The 23164-nt window shown below is 36.8% G+C and overlaps 1 protein-coding gene across 6 annotated transcripts in view; it reads right to left on the minus strand.

The window, feature by feature from the left end:
- The window catches only part of ECPAS (Ecm29 proteasome adaptor and scaffold), a 163586-nt gene that overhangs the window by 115120 nt on the left and 25302 nt on the right, over positions 1-23164 (minus strand). For all 6 annotated transcript variants that reach the window (XM_069085306.1, XM_069085303.1, XM_069085304.1 and 3 more), the window contains one exon: positions 7528-7658. In XM_069085306.1, the coding sequence (XP_068941407.1) occupies positions 7528-7658 (131 nt within the window). The remainder of the gene's footprint in view (positions 1-7527; positions 7659-23164) is intronic.

A 23164-nucleotide genomic window follows, 5' to 3' on the forward strand; every position in this document is an offset into this window, starting at 1 on the left:
TAACAAAATTTACTAACAGACTATCAATATAAGGGCATTCAAAGTAGGATAAAACAGTTCTGACTTTTAAGGAGCTCACAAGATCACTGGGCAGAAAAAAATATAAATCAAAAATAATTAAGTGTTGATATTGGTGATCCACATAATTCTACAGAAATCAGGAAATAATGAAATCAGTGAGAGCTTTGAGTAGCCAAGGAAGGTCTCATGAAAGAGACAGAATCTAAGCTGGACTTTAAAGTTAAAATAAGTTTAAAATAGATACAGTCTAAGGAAAGGTAATCCCAGGAAGAAAAAAAAAACATATTAAAGTTTCAGACACAATAAGCAACACAATATATTTGAAGAACACTAAAATATTAGTTAAGTAGACCAGAAGGTACATAACCCAAGTTAATATTAGATATATGTATACAGTGGGACAAGATTATAAAAGGTCTTGAGTGCTAACTAAAGTAAATTGAATTTTATCTTGTAAGAAACAAAGTCATTAATTTGGCAACAGTCAGAAAAAGACTAGAAATAGAGAGATGAGTAAGAAATAAGCCATGATAAATTAGGGGCTTGGACTAGAATGGCAGCAGTCGAAAGGTAAAGGAGGCTATCAATCTATAATTTCCAAAGAAGAATCAAAAAGAACCAGTCACTACCAAGATAGAGACTATATTAAGATTGGTATATTTTTAAATTTGTCTGTTGAAGGGAAAGAAGTGGAGGAAAAAATGGGAACCTGAAGAAAGTAGAAAAGGTTTTAAACAGCACTAAGCCTCATCTGAAATTTGAACTAGCCAACTCCACCAGACACTAGACACAGATATATGACAAGGTGAAGAGGCAAGTGCAAAGCTATACCTAACAGAAAGGTTTTAAAGTCCTATTTATTCTAATTCAGATGTCAAAAAAGCATCCCTACTAAAAATGATAACTAATATTTATAAGCACTTTAAGGTCTACAAATTGACTTACATATATTAATTCATTTGATACCTATAAGGGAAGTGCTATTATTATAATACCCATTTCTAAGGCTCAAAGAGGCATCGTGCATAAATACTAGTTGATATTAAAAATACTTGTCAGAGAAGATGTTAAATTAAATTAACTATGTAAGATGCTTTTTCCTACATACTCTCATCCTAAAATGGGAAATGAATTCAACCAGAGAAGCAATGCCCCTCTGGAGTTAGAGAATGTTCCTCTATTATCCCAATTTGCTAGCTCATCACCACAGAATACCACGACTATGATTTTACATGCAAAATTTTCAACTAGGAGAGCTAATAAAACATAGAAACTACAATTTATTAACTACAAATATTCAACAAGTATTTTATTAAATTTTTGTTTTATCTAGTCCACAGGAGTTAAACCATATACATCTGGTTTTTCAAGAGTTGAAAAGAAAAATGTATACAAACCAAATGTATTAAATAAGGGTGATAATAAGTCTCATATACAGTGTATGAGGAAGTAGAAATGGCATAAAGGAAACAAATACAAGAAGAGTCACTGAGGAAGACAATGCTGAGAGTACAGAGTATCAAGTTATTTGAAAGAGAAAGAAATATCAAAACAGAAGGGGAAAAAGAAAACTTCATTACAACTGGGAAAAAAAGATCAGTAAGTCTCATAGGCCTATTTTTCTGTAAGAGTCTATGAGAATAATCCATACACATGGTGAGAGAAAACCTTGCTGAACGCTTGAGAAAAGAACAGGTGAGCTTTCAGAAATGATATTTTACAGCAGATCACATCTTTTTAGATTCTACATTTTGCATATTGTTTATTAACTATAATTAAAAAGCCAGAACATAATGCAGAATATAAAAAAGCAAATCAAAATACAGCTTTAAATGTTCTAATAAAGTAATTGTCTACTTTGGGCATTTGATCCCATATATCTTTAAATAACAGTATCTCATATTATTAGTATCTCACAGCATTTATTAAAATGCTGCCAGATTCCTTAAAAGACATAATAAATAATTCTGTTCAACTGACTGGTCATTAACATGACATAAAATGAGGTATATGCCCACAAAGTGTGTTTACCATCGTCAGAGAAGATGTCCAAAAAGGGTCAAATAGAAGGACACCCAATAGATAGTGAGGTCCTTCTGGTGCTCCCATTGGCAAATGTCTCTGGTATATGGCAGAGTCTACTAGATGAAAGCTAAATTCATTCAGAAAAATTAAGCTTAACTATTTACACAGAAAAAAAAGTAGAGGGAAAAGTTACTATTGCTCAGATCATGATATGCAGTTAAGTGACATATATCTTGATCGGACACTACAGCTGGACAATGAACCAGGCCTGAAATTTAAGAGGAAATAGGCTGTTACATTTTGGAAATTGCAGAGCTTTTAATCCACATAATGTCAAGAGATTGAGGGGCAGGCTCTCATTTCACTGGATATTAGAGGATTCAGAGAAGGACATGGGTAAGAGTTGCACAGGATGGAAAATGGGGTGGTTAAACTGTGATCTGCACCAGTAGAGGGAGCACCCACATCAATAAGCTGCTTATCCTTCAACAAATGATATAATAGATACACAGGTCCTTTTCTGTGAAAGATCCAGTAAGGGTATAAAAACAGTGATGGTGGTGAGTCACTCTCTGATCAGGGTTAATAAAGAAGTACAAAAAAAAAATTTGAAAAACTGATCAAAATATCAGAAAGTCTGAAAACGTGTGTAATAAATGACTCTTGTGGACTTCCCACCTCTGCAAAGGGCTGTGGATTTGGCATGTCGACTTTAAGGCTTCTTTTAAATAACTTATTCTCTGTAATTCTGCAAAACTCAGTTTTAATTTTTTGGTGATTTTTCTTTCCACTTACATTATTGGAATCCTTATATATGTTGTTTCCTTAGTTCTGCTTACTTCACTGTGCATTAGATTTTTCTCCATGATTCTCTGTAGTCTTCACATTTATTTTTTCTTACAACATAGTAATATTCCATTATTCTATTACATTTACATACCACAATTTGTTTAGCCATTCACTTTCTAATCCATAGGCATCTAGTTTTCTTTCCCCTATTCTTTGCAATTATAAGAAATGATTATACACACACTAGTCTAGTATTGAATCTCTGGGTCAAAGGGTATGGATATCAGTTACTTTATTTGCAAAATATCAAAATGCTTTCCAAAATGGCTGGACTGATTCACTGCTCGCAATCCCTCAAACATTGATTATTCTTTGCCAACTTCCAGAGTGTGAGATGAAACTTCAGGGTAGTTTTGTGCATTATTAATGATCTGAAACATTCTTTCACAAGGTTGTTAATAGTTTGCAATTTTTTTTTGGAAAAATGTTTATATTCTCTGACCACTCATCTAGTGGGAAATGGCTTTACTGAAGTCATGTATATGTTAACTATTTATATGTCTTGAATAGTAAATTGTTTTTGGAGAAATCTGACACAAAGACAATTCCAATTTGACTAGCTATTATTCTAAGTACATTAAATTAGTTACCACAGAAACTTTTCAGTTTCATGTAATCAAAGACACATGTTTATCTTTCATCTTTTATAATTACTTCTAAATCTTATTTGGATAAGAATACATCTTTTACGGGGCAGCAGCTAGGTGGCGCAGCCAATAGAGCACCAGCCCTGGAGTCAGGAGGACCTGAGTTCAAATATGGCCTCAGACACTTAACACAAAAACTAGCTATGTGACCTTGGGCAGGTCACTTAACCCCAAGTGCCCTCCAAAAAGCAAAAAAGAAAAAAAAAAGAATACATCTTTTACCCATAGCTATGAAAGGTATATGATGTTTCTCTTCTAATTTTTAAATATATTTAATATTGAGATCGTGTACCCATTGTTGTTATCAATAACATTCTTATTAGTACCTACTATGCGCTAAGAGCTTTCCAAATATTATTTCATTGATCCTGCCAAGTAGGTATTGCTATTATCCTTACTTTCCAGTTAAGGAAACTGAAGGAAATAGAGTGGCTTTCCCAAGGTCACACAGGCTAGTCACTGCCTGAGTCAGGATCTGCACTCAGATCTTCCTGACTCCAGGTCCAGTATTCTATCCACTCTACCACTTAGCTGCCTATCCTACAGAACATGGTGTAAGATGTTGATCTAAGGCTAATTTCTGCCAGACTGTTTACCAGTTTTCCCTGTAGTTTTTATTGAACAAGGAGTACTTTCCTATATAATTTGTTATCTAGTTTATAAAACACCAGGATATTGAGTTCCATTATTTCTTTTTTTTGCTTTTTGGAGGGCAGTTGGGGTTAAGTGACCTGCCCAAGGTCACACAGCTAGTTTTTGTGTTAAGTGTCTGAGGCCATATTTGAACTCAGGTCCTCCTGACTCCAGGGGCAGTGCTCTATTCATTGCGCCACCTAGCCACCCCCCCCCGAGTTCCATTATTTCTGATTCTCCCTTGTCTAGTCTGTTCCATTGATCCTCCTGCTAGAAGTGATAGACTTAAATTAAAATGAGACATACATTTTTGGACATAGCCAACATAGGAACTTGTTTTCTTGAAATGTACATATCTGTTATGACTGGATTTATTTTTCTTTTATTAAATTGTTCAATCCTCAGGATGCAGGGACAGAGATAAAATATCCAGAACTACAGCAATGATAATCTCACTGTACTGTGCCCTAGTTAGACTAAATCTAGAATATTATGCTCCATTCTAGGCTGGGCTGCCCAGAATGTCTCTTTGCAAAGACATTGATAATCTGAAAGAGGTCCAGAGCAGAAAGACCAGGAAAGCAAAAGAGCCTCAAAAGATTATTCAGTTGAAGGAACTAAAAATGTTATCCTGGAGAAGAGATACTGCAAAAGCTCTATTATTTCACTTATGTGGTTCCTACTTCCAAGGATGCAAATCAAAGTTCATCTGCACCTTCTCATCTTGCGAGATTCTTGTCCCTATCATGCTATAAATTCCCCATAAGAAACAGCAGAAGTGCTGGGGGCAGGGGAGAGCCACCTCTAAATCTCTATGGATACCAATGGAGCACAAAGACTATCCAGTAGTTATCACTTCCTCTCTTTACATGATGGGCCCACCTCCTTTACCAGTCACATATTTCCTTGATAATTCCATTTATGCCACTCCTCCAGCAAAATTCTTCAGGGGTACAATGCTTTATTTCAATGGTTGCTATATTCAAAGGACCCATCACATAGGAGATTACTAACTTCCTTAAGGTTCATCTGCCACCTTTGATCTTAAGTCTTTTTTCATATATATTACAGCTGTTTGGACCATTTTCCTCCTCAAATTATCTTTTATTTATTTATATGTGCACATGCAATATCATCTCAAATAGCAGATAAACTCCTGAAGGTCAGGGACCTTTGTATCCCCACCACCCACAGCAGCTTCTTGCACAAAGTAAATGCTTTCAAAAGTCTTGTCGAATTGAATCTAATCTCCAGAATGAGAAAAAAAACAACAGAAATGGTTAATGTTAATTATAATAATAATAATAGGAGCTAACATTTAGAGTATTTACTACATGCTAGGTACTGTGCTAAGGTGCTTTATAATTATTACCTTACTGGATCCTCACAACAACCCTAATAGATAGGTGCTATTATTATCCTCATTTTACAGATGAGAAAATTGAGGAAGTGAGAGGTGAAGTGTCTTGTCCAGGGTCATGAAGCTAGTAAATATCTGAAGCTAGATGTGAACTCAGGTCTTCCTGACTCAAGGCCTAGTGCTCTATCCACTGTGTCACCTACCTACTCTAACTAAGAGAACAGAAATTAAAAAAGAATAAGTCCGGGCAGCTAGGTGGCACAGTGAATAGAGCACTGGCCTTGGAGTCAGGAGGACCTGAGTTCAAATCTGACCTCAGACACTTAACACAAAAACTAGCCGTGTAACCTTGGGCAAGTCACTTAACTTCAATTGCCCTCCAAAAAAAAAAAGTAAAGAATAAGTCCAAGGTATGTAAAGGGATTGTAAAAGAGCACCTAGCCAGTCTAATGATGCAAGTCACCATATTCTAATGGACTGAATTCCAAGTCGATGAAAGAAAGAGAAATAATAGAAAATATTAAATAGAAAATTAAAAAATGGAAAATAGAAAGAGAAATAAAGAAAAAATAAAATTTCTAAGCCAATGAAAATATTCTGAAAAATCATGAAAATTAAGAAATGTGATATACAGCTCAAGACAGGCAAATGTCTTCTTGATTTTCAAAACACCCAAGAGAGAGGTTTTTTCAAACTACATACCAATATTCTTTTTTTTTTTTTAAGCAATCGGGGTTAAATAACTTGCTCAAGGTTACACGGCCAGTTATTTCTGGGTGTGGTGCTAAGTATCTGAGCCAGATTTGATCCCCAGGTCATCCCAACACTGGGGCCAGTGCTCTTACTCGCTGTGCCACCCTGGCCACCCCTAAGCAATTGGGGTTAAGTAACTTGCTCAAGGTTACACGGTCAGGTGTTTCTGGGTGGGTGTTAAGTGTCAGAGCCCGGATTCGATCCCCAGGTCGTCCTGACACTGAAGCCGGTGCTCTTACTTGCTGTGCTACTTGGCCGCCCCACATGCCAATATTCTTGACTTCAATTTCCTGTCAAAATTCTAGAAACCATTATCAAAAAGATGGTCTTTGAAAATCTCAGAAAAGGAAACAGTGACAAGCGAGGGGTAGTATGACACTCTAGACAGGTCCTAACAGACTAAATTTCTTTTCTGACAAAGTGACTAGAAAGCAATTTTGACTCAAGGCAACATTTCCTACCCATTAGGGCCATTCAAAATTGGAACTGTCTTCAAAAATAGTGATTTCCTTATCACTAGAATATTAAAATATAACTTAAATGACATTTGTCAAGGACATTAGAAGAGAAAGTTCTCTTCAGGTATGGGTTGGATGACATCACTTCTGAACTTCTTTCTATATACTATAAAGCATTAATCCTTGAGAAGCAAAAAAAATGTACATTAAAAACAGATTTTTTAAGTTAAATGATTTGGCCTTAATTCAAGAGTCTATAACCCCTTAATATAACTTTACATCTATTACAAATTATAAGGTAACATCCTGCTTTGCAGGCAAAATGTATCTATCAGTTACTGTCAAAATGGTAACTCAAAACGATCACAAATTTTAAAACCTGGCTAATGTCCAGCCTATGTGAAGAGTTCAGCTTTAACTCACTATTTATCATGCACTGCAAGGGAGTAGAACTGTTTCCTCCCAAGCATACTTGCTTTGGTTTTTTGAAGAAACAGGGATACAATTTTAAGCATGGAGAATCATTCCCAGAATAAACTACTTTATATGTAAAAGTGTTGGCATGACTACTGGAGAGTACAGGTATTCCAAAACACAGCAATTAAACTTGCAATATATTACTTAATAAGCACCTACTAAATAAGCAAAGGTTAGAGAAGAAACTAAGACCATATAGAATAGATAATAATAGAACCTAAAAAATAATCTCACAATACCTATCAATTTAATCAAGTACTGAAGTCAAGATTTGCTGTTCTACCAACAGGTATAGCAAACTTACTTTTTTGCGAACTCCTTCCTGTGTGCTGGAAAGTTTGAGCAAAACAGGAGGAAGGAATTTAGAGATAATATTCTGTAACTGCTCATCTGTTTCAGCATGACCAAGTCGTAAGAAGACTCGCTCAAGTTGATCTGTAATTCAAAAAAGAAAAAAAAAGTATGAAAACATAGTTAAGTCACAAATTCAAGTGTCAGGATTTTTTTCCCCTAACCCTCTTCATCAAGTTATTAAACATCACTAATAATTAAGCAAAGGCCAACTATTAATGAAGTATCAGAATATCAATTAGGACTGTTGATAAACTACAAGTATACAAGTACAGAAGGGGAAGGGAGTGTCAGTCTAATAAACACAGGTGACCAATAATCTAGGCACTACAATTCTGTAAAGTTAATACATTACCAAAATAACAATAGAACCAATGTAGAGTTCTATTTCGTCCTCAAAGCCAGCAAGAGAAATGGTCAGAATATGACCATTATGACTCTGGGGCCATAACCATATAACTAGTCTCTGATTCAACTATTAAAATTCTTTCACATCCAAGAGTGGTACAACATAGGCACTATATTCTCTTTAAAAAAGAAGGGGGAAAAGAATAACTCCCGGTCTTCTTTCTTTACTCTAAACTCTGAGGGACTTTTGAACCCTTTGTCATTAAGCCTATATAAGAGTCTTCTAATTGTGAAATATAACCTTTAAGTTCAGGAGAGAATAGAAAAGAGAGATTTATTTCCCTCTGGGGAACTTGACAAGACCCCCTAAAACAGCCTTAGAACCTCAAATCCAGTTCCACATCTCACCAAGTGTCTGGAGTAGTGGTAGCTGAGCCACTTCACAGAATACTTAATTATAGTCTCACAGTTCTCCTTACTCTGGATCTGAGGCAAGGATTTCCAACTTCTTCAGAATCATGCCATTCAAGAGTAGCTCTCTGATTCTCTCATACTCTCTCCCTGTGCTAAAATGTATGCATGTATGTATGAACACATACACAACCATATATGCATAGGCTCTTGTCATTTCTTTTACTGGGTCTGAGGATGAAATGAAAAACCTAGTAGAATACACACAAATGAGAAGCGGCATGGTGTAGCAGAGAAAGAATTACTGACTTAAACTGGCAGATGATTCCTCTTCCATGAATCACAGGTATAGTCTCTATCCTATCCTGGAGATATTGTGTGTGTGTGTGTGTGTGTGTGTGTGAGAATTTCATTATACTGCTTAAGAAAATTGTTGGAGCCCTGGACTATTATTCAGCTAGGATTGTAAATTACTGCTCTAAGGACTTATGGACAGATATTATAAGGCTGAGATTCCCAAATATATTCTCTAATCCATCCTATCAAAATCATTCAATCCAACAACCATTTTAATTAGTGGCTACTATAGGCAAAGTGTTGAAAATACAAAGCAAAGATCTTTCTGTATTCTTCCAGGTAGGTATATACAAGCAGGGAGGTTAAGTATATATAACTTATATAAATAACCTGAATAGCTCTCTCCTAACAACTTAGGAAAGCTGTTAAGGACAACTTAGGAAAGGACTGACAAACGATGGAGAAGGAGGTGACCCTTGAAAAAGAGATGATGAAAAAAAAAAAGAGTATATTCCAGGCACGTATGTTCTAGTACATTCCAGTGCCTATACAAAAGCACTCAGGAAGTCAATGGATTTGGGAAGTTTGGGAAACAATAAGTAGTCTAGTTTAACAAGCTTGCATAGTATGTGATAGGTGGTAATAAAACACAAATGGAAAAAGTAAACTGAAGACAGATTGGCAAGGGTTTTAAATGTTAAGTCAAGGAACTTACATTTTATCCTACAGGCAAAGAGTTCTTAAACAGAAGAATGACAAGGTCAGTCTTGTACTTTGGGAAGATTTTGGTAACTGTCTGGAAGGTAGATTAGGAATTTTTTTTTTGGGGGGGGGCGGGGGAACAGACATGGGAGACAGAGTCCAGTGGGAGCAAGTCCAATAAAGAAGCTATAGCAATAATCCAGGCAAAATGATAAAGGCCTTTATTGGTAGCCTTGTAAATGTAGACAAAGGGACAGATTAAAGAGATACTATGAAGACAGAATATTCAATATTCTACAACTGACGATATGAGAAGTAAGAGGAAGAGTTAACAACACTACCTCCAAAGTTAGAAAGATGAGTGTCTGGAAAGAAAACATTACCCTCAATAGAAATAGTGAAATTTGGAGTGAAACTGGATTAGGGGGACATGGGGAAGGAGGAGGGAAGGAAGAATAGTAAGTTCTCTTTTGTATATGTTGAATTTGAGATGCTATATAGGGATATCCAATTAGAAGTGTTTAACAGCAACTGGTGATGTGGGATTGTAGCTCAGAGCTGGACTTAGCTCCAGCTAAATGAATACATACATCTAAATGAATGTAGGTAACTGAAGTCACTGGGAACTGTTGAGATCACTAAAACAGAATGTAAAGAAGAAAGAGGGCCCAGGACTGAGTTTTAGGGTAGTGGTGTCCAAACATTTTTGGTCATATATACATCATTAGTTAAAAAAAAAAAGTTTAACATATAACTCATTGTGTATACTTATTTATAAATTACACACATGTACTACTATACTAGTAATACACATTAAAAAGCTTATAGAAAAACATAAATTAATAAAGACTAAGATAAAAATAAATGTTATTTGATCCTAGATTCAAAAAGGTCTAGCTGTCTCCTTATTAACCACCCTGTCTACCACCATTGGCAATTGGTATTTCTAGACCATTACTTCAGAAAAGCTCCAGTTACCATGCCCCAACTCAATCCCTACTCTCCAGAACAACCACAACAGTCTTGCGATCCTAGAGAAAATTCTGCCCTGGGGCAGCAGCTGTCTGAATTGCTGATTGCCATTCCCAGATTAGGTTTCCGCAAAGACCTGACCACCAGACTTCCTTAGCCATCTCTCCCTTTTTTGTACCTGAAAACTACCCCTTTCCTCTCATTCCCTATCCCTCCAATTCTGCAAATACAACCATGATCAAATTAACTAGCACTGTTCCTAAATGGGGTATGTCAATCTACTGCCCTAGAGTCTCATTCACCAAGCCTCTAATTTATAAGATCAAAATAAGTTCCTGCTTCCCTAGCCACTATTCCCCCATACGTAGGTATAAGTTGCTTAAATGCAGGGACTATCTTGGTTTTGGTATTTGTACCTGAGAGCTTATCATGGTGCTTGGCACACAGTAAACTCTTAATAAATACTTCTTTCATCCATTTATTAAATAGGGTGACAGGGTTAAGCCTGGACTTCAGAAACATCCCTTTCTCTGTTCTGGGGTTTGTTTCTCTGTTCCAGTAGGTCATACAAGACCCTGGGAGGAAATGGACGACTAGACCAGCCACCTGGTGTGTGTGTGTGGGGGGGGGGGGGGGGAGCGGGGCGGGGAAGGGAGGTTATGATCTGCTCTGAAGGACAAGGCTACATTTAAATTTATGAACACAAAACACTTTTTACCTTCTCTGATTTTCTATTAAATTAATGAAAGGAAGAGAATGAAATTTTACTGATTTTGAGACTTTTTTTGAGTCCCCCCAAAAAAGGAGTATTATTTAGACAGCTGTGTGAACGATAGAGTGGAGATGGGAGAGACCTGAGGTAGGGAGACCAAAAAGGAGGCTATTATAATAAACTAGGCAAGAGACAATGAAGTAGCTGAACTAAAATGGTGGCTGTGTGAACTGAACAAAGATGACAGGTGAGAGAGAGATGATAAAATAAAAATATCAAGCTCTGTTGCCAAGCCTGATATGTGGGGTAAAGGAAAGCAAGAAATGGGATTATGACACCAACGCTGTAAACTGTAATTGCAATCAGAGACTAAAAGGAAAGAAAAATGGATTTTCCATGAAGACCACATACCAAGAAGAAAAGAAGTAAGACATTAATATAATGAAATAAAAGCTCTTGAGGGAAGGAATTAGGCAAATAATGGTCAGACATCTTACCCAAGAAATGAATTTCCTGAAAACTAAAATAGACCAAATAGAAATCAATGACCTCACGAAGCAAAAAGAATTATTACAACAAACATAAAGTCAAGAGAAACCTAGAAAGGTATATTTCAACAACAGGAAGAGACTGTATGATGATATGCTGCTAATGTCCTGAGAAAACAAATGAGTGTCTCTTCAGAACCTTAATGTCTTCAAAGTTTATTAAAAAGTATTCAATCGGAAAGAGAGGTCTTTTGAGGCAGACTGGCTCTGTTCAGAGCATTTTATGAAGAGAAAGATAAGGGAGGATAAAAGGAACACATTAGTATGTAGAAAGAAGGAAGAATGGGGGGTGAAACTTACTAACTATTCCTCATAACTGGGGTACATGAGACGAGTATACAAAAAACATACAAACACAGGGAAAGGGGTGGTGGGAATAGGCATCAGATAAACCAAAAGGGGTTGGTGGTGAGGGTGGACAATAAGAATATTAAAATCTAAGGAAGGACCTTAGGAATGGCTAAACAAATTATGGCATATGAATATAATGGAACTGTGTTATAAGAAATGACAAAAAAGACAATTTCAGAGAATCCTAGGTAGCATGAAATGAAGTTAAGCAGAACTAGCAAAACAATTTACAAGGACAGCAACCCCATTCAATAACAACAACAACAAAAAAACACTTTGAAAGACTTGAAAATCCAACCAATGCAATTACCAGTCACACCTATAATGAAACATGTTACTTATTTCTTAGCAGAGAAAGAGGTGATGGACATGTGTGGAAATATACTTTTGGACATGGCCAAACATTTGTGTACATGTAGAGATTTGCTTTCTTTGACCATACTTATTTAGGGTTTCTTCTTTCTTTCTCTTGGTTTTTAATTAAGGAAGGGAGTGTCTGGTGGAAGGGACACTGCTTGGCACACAGTAAACTCTTAAGTCAGTCAATGGTGATACCAAAAAAGAGGGCCATTGTAACATTTTTTAAATGTACAGAAGAAATTTCAGAAGGAATCAGAAACAAGCAAGTGTCCTGAAAGCAGCATGTAGAATTATCTATCTTTTTTTTAAAAGCAAGCTGTATAAAATAGCGATTAATAATTTCATATAAAATCCTCTTTTTGTGTTCTGTTGTATGTATGGAAATGGGTTTTTTTAGTTAATAAAAAAATTACTTAAAAAAAGATACAGGAATGAATGAGTGAAGCCACAGAAGGGTAGAAAAATCTTATATAATATAACACTTATCTATATTCCTCATCAATAAATACACAATAAAACCATACTCAATTGTACTGAGAGGCTTTTCTTAATAAATTTCCACAATTCAATGAAAAGTTTTGATATTTTGAAGAACACAATGAGGAAGTAGGTGCCAAAAAGAGATCTTGTTCAAATGAACTGCCTGAAATTATATTTTGTATGTCCATTATAGCTTGTATGTTCATAATTATACTTTTCTTTCCCATTAGAACACATCGGTAAGGATAGTATTTTTTTGCCTTTGTATCTGGGGCATTTAACACATTACCTGAAACACAGTAATGTCTTAATAAATGCTAGCTGACTGAATGAATGAATAGAAATGAGTGCTAAAAAGTTCTTTAACATAATTTATTTTTATTTAAGTAAGCATTATATCACAACCTTGATGGATTAGCTTAACAAAGGTTAATTTGTCCAAAGACAATGTAATATCTACTTTAACTCAGACCCTCCAAATGAACAATAATTCTGTTATTTGAATCCAAATGAACTGAGCTTTTAAAATATGTGTCAATAAGTAAAGCTGATGAAACTAAAAAGTAGAAAAAAGAATGGATAAAGGCAAATGGCAAAGTTACTTTATTCTATTTTTTTAAAAAGTCACTTTAGAAATTCCAGTTTTGAGGTTAGTCAACACAATGAGAAACTTAAGAACTGTAACTGGTTTTAGAAATAGCCTAATATTCTGGTTATCCATGTATAAAAATATACAGGATTTTCATTAATGGAAAATTAATTGTTCTGCTAAAATGTGTAGTCTTAATAATAAAGCTGATTATTTAGAAGCCACAACAGGCAGAATCTAAGAAATGTACTTATGAACCTCCCTAAAGATAAGCTCATAAAAACCTCAGATAATTCAGAAGATCTAATAGTAGCCCAGGTTACACGGAAAACAAATGGAGGATAATATCAACCTCAAATTACAGAATCTTAAAAGAGTTAAAAGAGACATCAATAGACGTAACCTAGACAAACCCAAACATAAACAAAGAATCCTCTTTAAATCATGCCAAACAAGTGATCATTCTCTCTTTGCTTGAGACCACTAAAAAAGGGGAAAGCCATTCCACTTACAAACATCTCTGTTAGAAAGTGTTTCCTTACATTGAGGCAAAATATTCAACAGGAATTTCCATCTGCTATTCTATGTTCTACCCTCTGGGGTTAATCTAAAGCAAATCTGATCCCTCTCTCTCCTTATACAGCACTTCAAATACTCAAACTTGCTATTATAACTTTCTTGTCTTTTTTTTTCTTTGACTTAAAAGATCCCCAGCTCTTCACACTGATTCTTACAGAACAAGAAATCAAGGTTTTTTCTTCCATCCTGACGGGCATCCTCTAATTGATGGCTTGTCAAGGTCCTTCCTAAAATTTCAGACTCACAACTGAATATAATATTCCAGATGTGGTCTGACCAGAACAAAATATAACAACAATGTTATAACTTCTTTTCTAAACATTATACTTCTATTAATACATTATGTGACCACATTAACTTTTCTGGTCACCTTATCAGACTACTGATTCCTACAAAGTTTACGAGACCACTAAAAACCTTCTGCCTTTCCCCAAAACTATTGTCTATCCATACTTTCTCCACCTGTACTTGTGAAAGTAACCTGGAGAGCCCAATTGTAGATATTTATATTTATTTCTATTAAATTTCATCTCACTAGATTTCGCCTATTGTTCTAAACTGCCAAAATTTTCTGAAATCCTAATTTGATTACTCAGCATGTTAGCTTTTCCTACCAGTTCTGTGTCCTTGAAACTCTGACAAGGACTTACCAATGCCTTCAAACAAATCACTAAGAAAAATGCGGAACAGCATAGGGTCAAGGACAAAGCCTTGGTATGCTCAAATAGACACCCTGGAAACATTAAAGAAATTGTCAATCGGGCCATATCTGGATCCTGCTCTGACTCCATCTATCTCTATCAAACTAGTCTACATCTCTTCATCTTGTCCCTAAGAAACTTTATGAACTATGTGCCTAAATCTGCATGTTATACCTACAGTATAGCTCTAAACAATATGCTGAGTTGCTAGTTAACAAAAAAGGAAATAAGTTGAGTCTGTTATGACCTGTTCTTAGTGAAGCAGGATGGATCTGAATAATGATCACTGCTATCCTTTCTAAATGCTTACAAATCATCCCTTTAATAAAATCCTCAAAAATCATCTTATTTAACCTTATTTTAATGGGTACATACTATCTGTGAACAGATATCATCTGTGATTTCATCAATGTGAGTACCCCATCCAAAAGTAAAGATCATTCCTAGTCACACTTTCTTCCTATCAGACTAGCTCAAGTGTTCTGATAAATACACCAATGAAAGGCCATGTAACATTCATGAAGCTGTCCTCAAGGTCTTTTAACACTGGGCTGGTATAATACAAATAAGCAAGTTTAATCAGTTGTGCTGATGTTCACCATTAATTTTTAGTCAAACTTTTTTTTAAAGAATGTGGTATTTAACATCTTCTAATGCCACAGAAAGACGTGGAAAGAAAAAAAGAGCACTGTATTTAACAATGAATGACCCAGGAAGGAACAAAATGTATTTTCTAAGGCAGAGAAAGAAAAGGAGATGTCTCCTTATAACAAATTTTTCGCAATTTCTATATGATACATTTTGTATCACATAGATAATTTAAAATCTTGCAATCTCTTCCACTTTATTCATAAAATGGATTGTTAATTCATGGCAAAACCAAAACATATTACAGAAAATGTACTCTTAAAGCAACAGTGGTTATATAAATAATGCTTGTAAGAAATATACCATATAGCTCTTAACTTTTCTCATAAATGAAGAGTGGAAAAGTCAGAATCAGTCAATAAGTATCTATTAAGTGTTTACTATGTACCAGGCACTGCGCCTGTTGAACATGTAGATACACAGAAAGACACAAAATAACCTCTGTACTGACAGAATTTACAGGCGAATGGCAAAGACATGATGTAGGGAGAGAGGTACATATCCAATGAATCCCAGAGTAGAAGGGAAGTTAACTTAGGAAGCCTCGACGGCCTGGGAGCACCATAGCATAGCACTGAATCTGAGGTCTGAAAGAAGCCATGGATATCGAAAGGCATAGGTGAAAGAGAGCATTCCGGGCATGGGGACAGTCAATCCAAAGGCCTGGAAATTAGAGATGGAATGGTTTGTGTGAGGAAAAGCAAGCAGGCCAGTTATCACTGGACCACAGAATGCATGGAATAGAGGAACAATCCTTGGCTAAAACCCTATCCATACACATTCAGCCCAGACATAAACCAGGATTACAAATTCCCCTTACAATTAAGGAAGCAGTAAATTCTTCAAGTTCTGCTATGTCTCATTCTTGCCAATTGCACAAATTCCTCCTCAACTACTAATATTCCACGACAATCTACATCCCATGATATTTATTCCTCCATTCTGTTCGACCCTGGTTTCTGCCCTTGGGATGCTAGACTGTAAAAGGTAATCTTTTACCTTATGAAGCTCAGACAGATTACATAATCTCCTGGCCATCTCCACCCCTGGCCTTCCTCCTACCACTCTTAATCCGTTATCTATTATGTCCTTTGGAATACCACTCCATTTTCAAAAGCCCTATCGCCTCAAATTCTCCCAACACTCTTTCCACCTCCTCACTAACTTGCCTTTTCCCTAAGATTCTGCAACCTCCTCTACCTCAGGTGACACATTCTCCCAATCCCCCCCAAAATCTCTGGGCCATGAGGAAAGGTTGGTAAAGTCCTTGACATCCACTGCCCCTTCCAGACTATTTACTCTTCTACTTCTGTTCTTCAACATAACACTCCCTATTCTCAAGTTCACAAAAGCTATGTATACACTGTACCTCTATCCTTATTGCTATTATTTGCCCATTCAGTTTAACACTGCCAAATTTCTCAATGACATCAGTAGGTGGTTCAGAGCATTCTCTTTCAATATACTCTTGGACTTCAATAATCTCAATACTGATCATTCTTCCAACACCCTAGTTAACATTAATTTGCCTCCTTAATTCAAGTGACCTCTCTTATCACTACCACTTCCCTACAAAGCAGCATGAACAGGGGAAGAGAAGGGAAGGAATAAGCACTTGCACAGCAACTACTATGTGTCGGTCACTGCGCTGTTGCTGTTGCTCTTCAGTCATTCCAGTCACGTCCATCTCTTCAAGACCCTATTTTGGTGTTCTCTTAGTAAAGATACCAGACTGGTTTGCCATTTCCTTCTCCAGATCATTTTACATTACGAGGCAAATGGGATTGAGTGAACTGTCCAGCTAGCAAGTATATGAGGCCAGATTTGAGCTCAGGAGGATGAGTTTTCCCAATTCCAAGCCCAGTGTTCTATCCACTGTTCCATCTTATTTGACCCTCACAACAACCCTGAGAGGTAGGTGCTGTTATTATCTCCATTTTACAGGTGACAAAACTGAGGCAAACAGAGGTTACTGCCCAGGGTCAAACAATTAATAACTGTCTAAGACCAGATCTGAACTTGGTTCTTCCTGATTCCAGGCTCAACACTCTATTTGCTGTGCCATCCAACTGCCTCAGCCTCATCCTATTACCAAAATTCATCACTTCCAATATTCTGAACTGCAAAATTCTACTCTGACCACAACCTCCTACTCTCACAAAACCTGTACTGTGTTAGAGCTAGAAAGGAGCTAGAAAGAGCCTTAAAAATCATAAAGCCCAATTCCCACAGATAGGGGTTAAGTGACTTTTTCAAGGTAGAAAGTGGCACAGTCAAGACTTGATCTAGCACTCTTTCCATTTCACTATACTGATGACAAAATGCAACTTACCAGCTTTTTTTTTTTTTTTGCTTTTTGGAGGGAGGAAGGCAGGGCAATTGGGGTTAACTGACTTGCCCAAGGTCACACGGCTAAGAAGTGTTAAGTGTCTGAGGCTAGATTTGAACTCAGGTCCTCCTGACTCCAAGGCCAGTGCTCTATTCACTGCCTAGCAGCACCCAGCTTACCAGCTTTTAAAGGAAGATTGCTATCTGGTATGTACATAGTTGTTTGCAATCTCCCCCATTCGAATGTGAGGTACTTGAAAATATGGAACTATTTCTGCCTTTTTGTGTGTCCCTAGTGCTTAGTATAATGCCTGACATAAGAAAGTGCTTAAGAAGTTTAATAAGAGCTTACTGACTAGATAAAAGAGGTTTAAGGTCCCCTCCCTCATGACTCTAGAAATTAAACCAGAGATTTGACTAGGTAAATCAAAGTTCAGTGTGAAGTGAACAAAATCTTACTGGTGATGCAATCAACAGAATATAAAGCAGTGGTCTGAATGCAAGGAGAGTAAATTGGAGTCAGACAGAAAATAATATTGGAAGTAGCAGGTGCTGGTGAAATAACTTTCTATGACGCAAATTCCTTTCCTTTGAGCAGCAGTGTGCTTCTCTTGTCTCCACCTCACTATAAAAGCAGCTCTTACATAGGATGAAATACATCTTTCAAAGCTAAGGCTTAATGGTACACCATTGGCAGAAGTCCATTACCAACTCCAAGACATGTAGATAGTCCAATGGTTCCCCATATCCTCTTAAGTCTATGTCCCTGCCAATCTACTAGGTACCAGAAGCAACCCTATCCCCTTTGTGAGTCTAGGATCCCAATAATGCATTATTTTTGCCCATCCAAAATCTGTAGGAAAAGGTAAAGATTCATTGGATATGGATCAGGGTTGATGTGCACTTACTATAACAAAAACCAAGAAAACACAGGAAACTTAGTAAAGACAGCAATCTTAATGACCAATGATGATAATGATAATAGCAACTCATGTTTATATATTACTCTAAGGAAGCATTACAAAGTGCTTCCCTCATAACTACCCTATATGGCAGGCTGATGCAAGTATCATTATTCTCCTTTTTGCAGATCTCAAAATCTCAAGAGCTGGAAGGAACCTTAGACCAAAGAGGTTCAAATACATGAATGATAGGAAAAGGGCCTATTACCCATCTTCCAGGTTCTGGGAAGATCTACTGGTAATAATCAATAATCAACAATTCAATAAACAAATATAGAGTAGAAAGTAGTGGTCTAAATCCAGGGAAGTTAAATTGGAAGCAGACAGAAAATAATATTAGAAGAAGAGGGTGCTGGTGAAATAACTTTCTCTGATTCAAATTCCTTTCCGATGAGCAGCAGTGCGCTCCAAAATATTAAGCTTAATAATTACATATTATTATTGCCAATAATAATATGCTTCAAAATATTAAGCACCTACTATGTGCCCAGCAACTGATTTTACCTGTTCCTGAAAGTCACTTCCTTCAGGGCTACAAATCTCCACAGAACTGACAGATATGCTTTGAGAAATATCTGCTCCAAGGAGCAATGCAGTATCATTCTCTGTGGGTGCCCAGATGAGGGTCTGCAGATAAGCAGCAGCTTAGCCACTGACTAAATCGTGGGTGTAGTAAAAGTATTTGTTTAGGTTAGATATCAAATCAATCTATTATAACCGTAACCCCTAAAAGCAGCAAAGGGAGAGAGACACAGGTATGAGGAAAGGTCTCAGAGAGAGTCAACCACAAGGCACACCTTTTGGTCAAGCCAAAATTCACTAGGAATAGCAAATCAACTGGACAAGGAAATTGAGTACAAAAACACATTCTAAAGCTGCAGAAGCTTGCAAAAAGTAAAATGGAACATACTGTGATGAAAAAAAGCCATCGGGAAAACAAAGGGATGTCCAAGAAACTTCCTTGCCAGGGTATTTTTTGGGCAACAGCATGATTGCCACAACCTCTCTTTATTCCAGGAGATGTGGTCAGATAACCTATTTTTAGCCCCTCTCAATTTTCCTGGCCCATCACCCCAATCTGGCTTTGCTTATTTACACATCCAACCCTGATTCTCTATGATCTAGCATTTTCATGAGTCATTAGTCATCACCACAAGTCTTCCAAAATCTCCCTCTCCACTGGCTCCTTCTCATTTTACCTACAAATTTGCTTAGATAAGCCTTCTTAATCCTAAAAAGAGCTGCCCCTGGACATTCAGCCATTTCTGTTGTTCCCTTCACAGTCACAATCTCTTGAAGCACTGTACTATGCCCAATACCTATATTTTTCCACTACAATTTCTTAAACCTTTTTCTTATCTAGCTTGTTATCAGCCATCACTCTCCTGAACCTGCTCTGAAAAAAGGTCATGGATATCGTGACCATTCTTTCACCTTTCTTCAGAACAGGACCCCCTGATAAACCCTTTTTCAGATATACCTTTTTTTTTTTTTAAAGCAATCGGGGTTAAGTAACTTGCTCAAGGTTACATGGCCAGTTACTTCTAGGTGTGGTGCTAAGTATCTGAACCCAGATTTGATCCCCAGGTCATCCCGACACTGGAGCCAGTGCTCTCACTCGCTGAGCCACCTGGCCACCTCTCAGATATACTCTTGATTTTTCTCATACCTCTCTAACTTCCTCTTGCTTTTCCTGTTCTTGAACCCTTATGGGATGTTCCCCAATATTCTTTCCTCAGGTTCATTTTTTCTCTATACTGTACTCTTTACCCTTTTAATTTGATTTACTGCAATAATTCTGATTAGCACCAGTATACAGAGAACTCCCCAATCTTCTCTAGCTCTGACTTTACTCATGAGCTCAAGATCCACATCTCTAACACTTTCTCAAACCCATGTCTAAAAAAGAACCTATCTTTCCCTCCCCAGCCAAATCTATTCCTTCTCCTTGTCCTGATTTCACAACTTCCTGTCAATGGCATCACCTTTCACCCAGTCTCACATAATAACAATGAACATTTGCATATAGCTTCAAACTTTACAAAATTTCCATGTTCAAAACATCAATGTTTTTACTTCCCTTCCCACTGGTGTGCAGAGTATTCCCCCCATCTCCCTGTTCTGTAGCTCTGCACAAGTGATCTCACATTTCTGGAATGTACTTCTTCCCACCTGTTGTGTAGCATTCCTGGCTTCCTTCAAAGCCCGAATCAGACACTACCTCCCACACAAGACCTTTCTTGACGCCAGAAACACTAAAAAGAAGTTAGGAAGACCAAGTTCAAATCCTGTCTCTAATTCTTACTCACTGTGAAACCCTAAACAAGTCACTTAACCTGTCATCATCAAGTTACACATCTATAAAATGGAGATTATAATAGCACCCGCCTCATAAGGCTGTTGAGTGCATCAATTTAAATACTGAGATATGTATAGTCTTTTGCAAATCTTAAAAGTACAATATTAATGTTAGCTTATCCTCTCCCCAGTTTTTAGTACTCTCTTCCTCTTGAAATTACCATGTATTACTTTGCACATACTTTCTATTTCCTTGTGTGCATGTTTCTCCAGGGACACTGGAAGTTCACTTTGTATCCCAAGAAACCAGGAGAATATCTCAGATTTCTTCTTTTCTTAAACCTGACCTGTGATTTCAATAAGTAAATGAGCTACCATAGAAGGGCTCCCTCTACCAATACAGCTTGATAAATGTGCTGCAATTTATAATTTAGAGTTTAGAAAACTGCCTGGAGCCCTAAAGAGGCTAAAAGATTTGCACAGTCACACACCAAGTTTATGGCAGAAGAAGGACAAATTCAGGTCTTCCTGACTCAAATGCCAGTGGTCTCTCTACTAAGCCAAGATGCCTTCTGAAAAAGATTTATGGTGGAACAAGTAAACAGGGAAGAAGAAGCCTGATGCAGGAACCTAATGGTTTTTGTTATTTCTCCCTTTCTCCAATATCTTCTTCAGTAACCAACTCTCATCATTTCTACCTCTTTCACATTTGTGGTATCCCTGTTTTCCACTACCACCCACTTGGATTATAACAATTACCTTCCAACGAGTCTTACCAACTGTCTTCTTATTCCCTCCCCCAAACAAATCTCTCACACCACTATACAACTGATCCTCCTTCTACATAGAGATGGTCCTATCACTCTTGCCCAAAACTCTTGAAAGAATGTGTTTCCTGCCGAAGTTTAAACTCCATAGCTTGCATTTAATCCTCCATAACCTTCTTTTTCTGATCCTGTCTCATACTAATTCCTTCCACCTTCAACAGCTCTTCATTCTAAGTCCTATAGAAATGTAACAATACTATTTTAGTTCAGACAAATTAACTGCTCTCCCCTATAAACACGTTTTCCCAAATCCATGTCCATATGCCCTACTCTTGGAATATCTTCTCCCTAATCCATTCTAAAAACTTTAACATCTCAGCTTGAATGCAATCACTAAACTTTCCCTGATTTCCAGACCCCCACATAATGATTTTTTTCTCGCCATACTTCTCACAGTCCTTCATACCATTCTTATGCATTTTTACTGTATTACTTAATTAGTAGTTATCTCTGTCACCCTATGAAGTTGAAGTTCTACTCAGATATCTCAGCGTGACAGAGATGACTGAACTCTTGAAAACCAACAGAGTACAACTTCTGACACAACTGACCACCAGGCCAAAAACATTTTGAATGAAGGTTCCATGAAAGCCCATGTCTTTTTTCTGAATATCAGGCTAATTTTTCATAGACACATAACCTGGTGACAAAGTCCTTTGTTCATAGAAATTCATGACTATCACTCAAGGTCAAGGTCACAGGGCTATTAAACGTCAACAGGGCATGCTGATTTCCAAGTCCAGCACTATAATCACTACTCCGTGTTGTCTCTACTAGAACTCCAGAGTTTGGGTTGGCATTGCTTCAGTAATGAGGATGAGACTTCTAAGGAAACTTGTAAGAGGATAATCTCCTTCAGTTCAGTTCAATTTAACATGTATTATGGACCTACTGTATGCAGAACACTGCTCTACAGGAGACACAAAGTTTAGAAAGACAAGGGCTTTACCTTCATGAAGTTTACTCTATGATAGCAATGTGAAACATATATTGGTAACTATACTTATTCTTTAGTATTGAAAGGATTTATGATTTCATCTGTGTGCACAATACTTTCAAAGACACACATCACAAGAATTCTGTACGTCTGAGGTATACACAATAGCACCCTAATAAATATAATAAACTTAACAGCTGTGTGACCTAGGACAAATCACTTTTAAGCTCTCTGGGCTTAAATTTCCTCATCTGTAAAATGTGAATAATAGCACTTACTTTACAGGGTAGTTGTAAGAATCAAATGAGTATATATAGGTACACACATATATGTGTAAAGGGGTATCTAAATGTTAATTATTGATATGCATGAATTAAAACTATCACCTAAGTTCAGGAAAGTGGATATCTCAATTTAGTTCATAACTCAAAAACTATTTTCTACCCTGCTTTTCTCTATACTATCCTTCCATACGTGTGGATGTTTTATAAATTAAAAAGTAGGGCTCAAATTTATCTATATTCAATAGCCCCATAACAC

The sequence above is a fragment of the Petaurus breviceps genome, unplaced genomic scaffold, assembly GCF_028583685.1.
Source record: "Petaurus breviceps papuanus isolate PSGF00001 unplaced genomic scaffold, PetGlider_PUasm1.0 175, whole genome shotgun sequence".
NCBI lineage: Eukaryota > Metazoa > Chordata > Mammalia > Diprotodontia > Petauridae > Petaurus > Petaurus breviceps.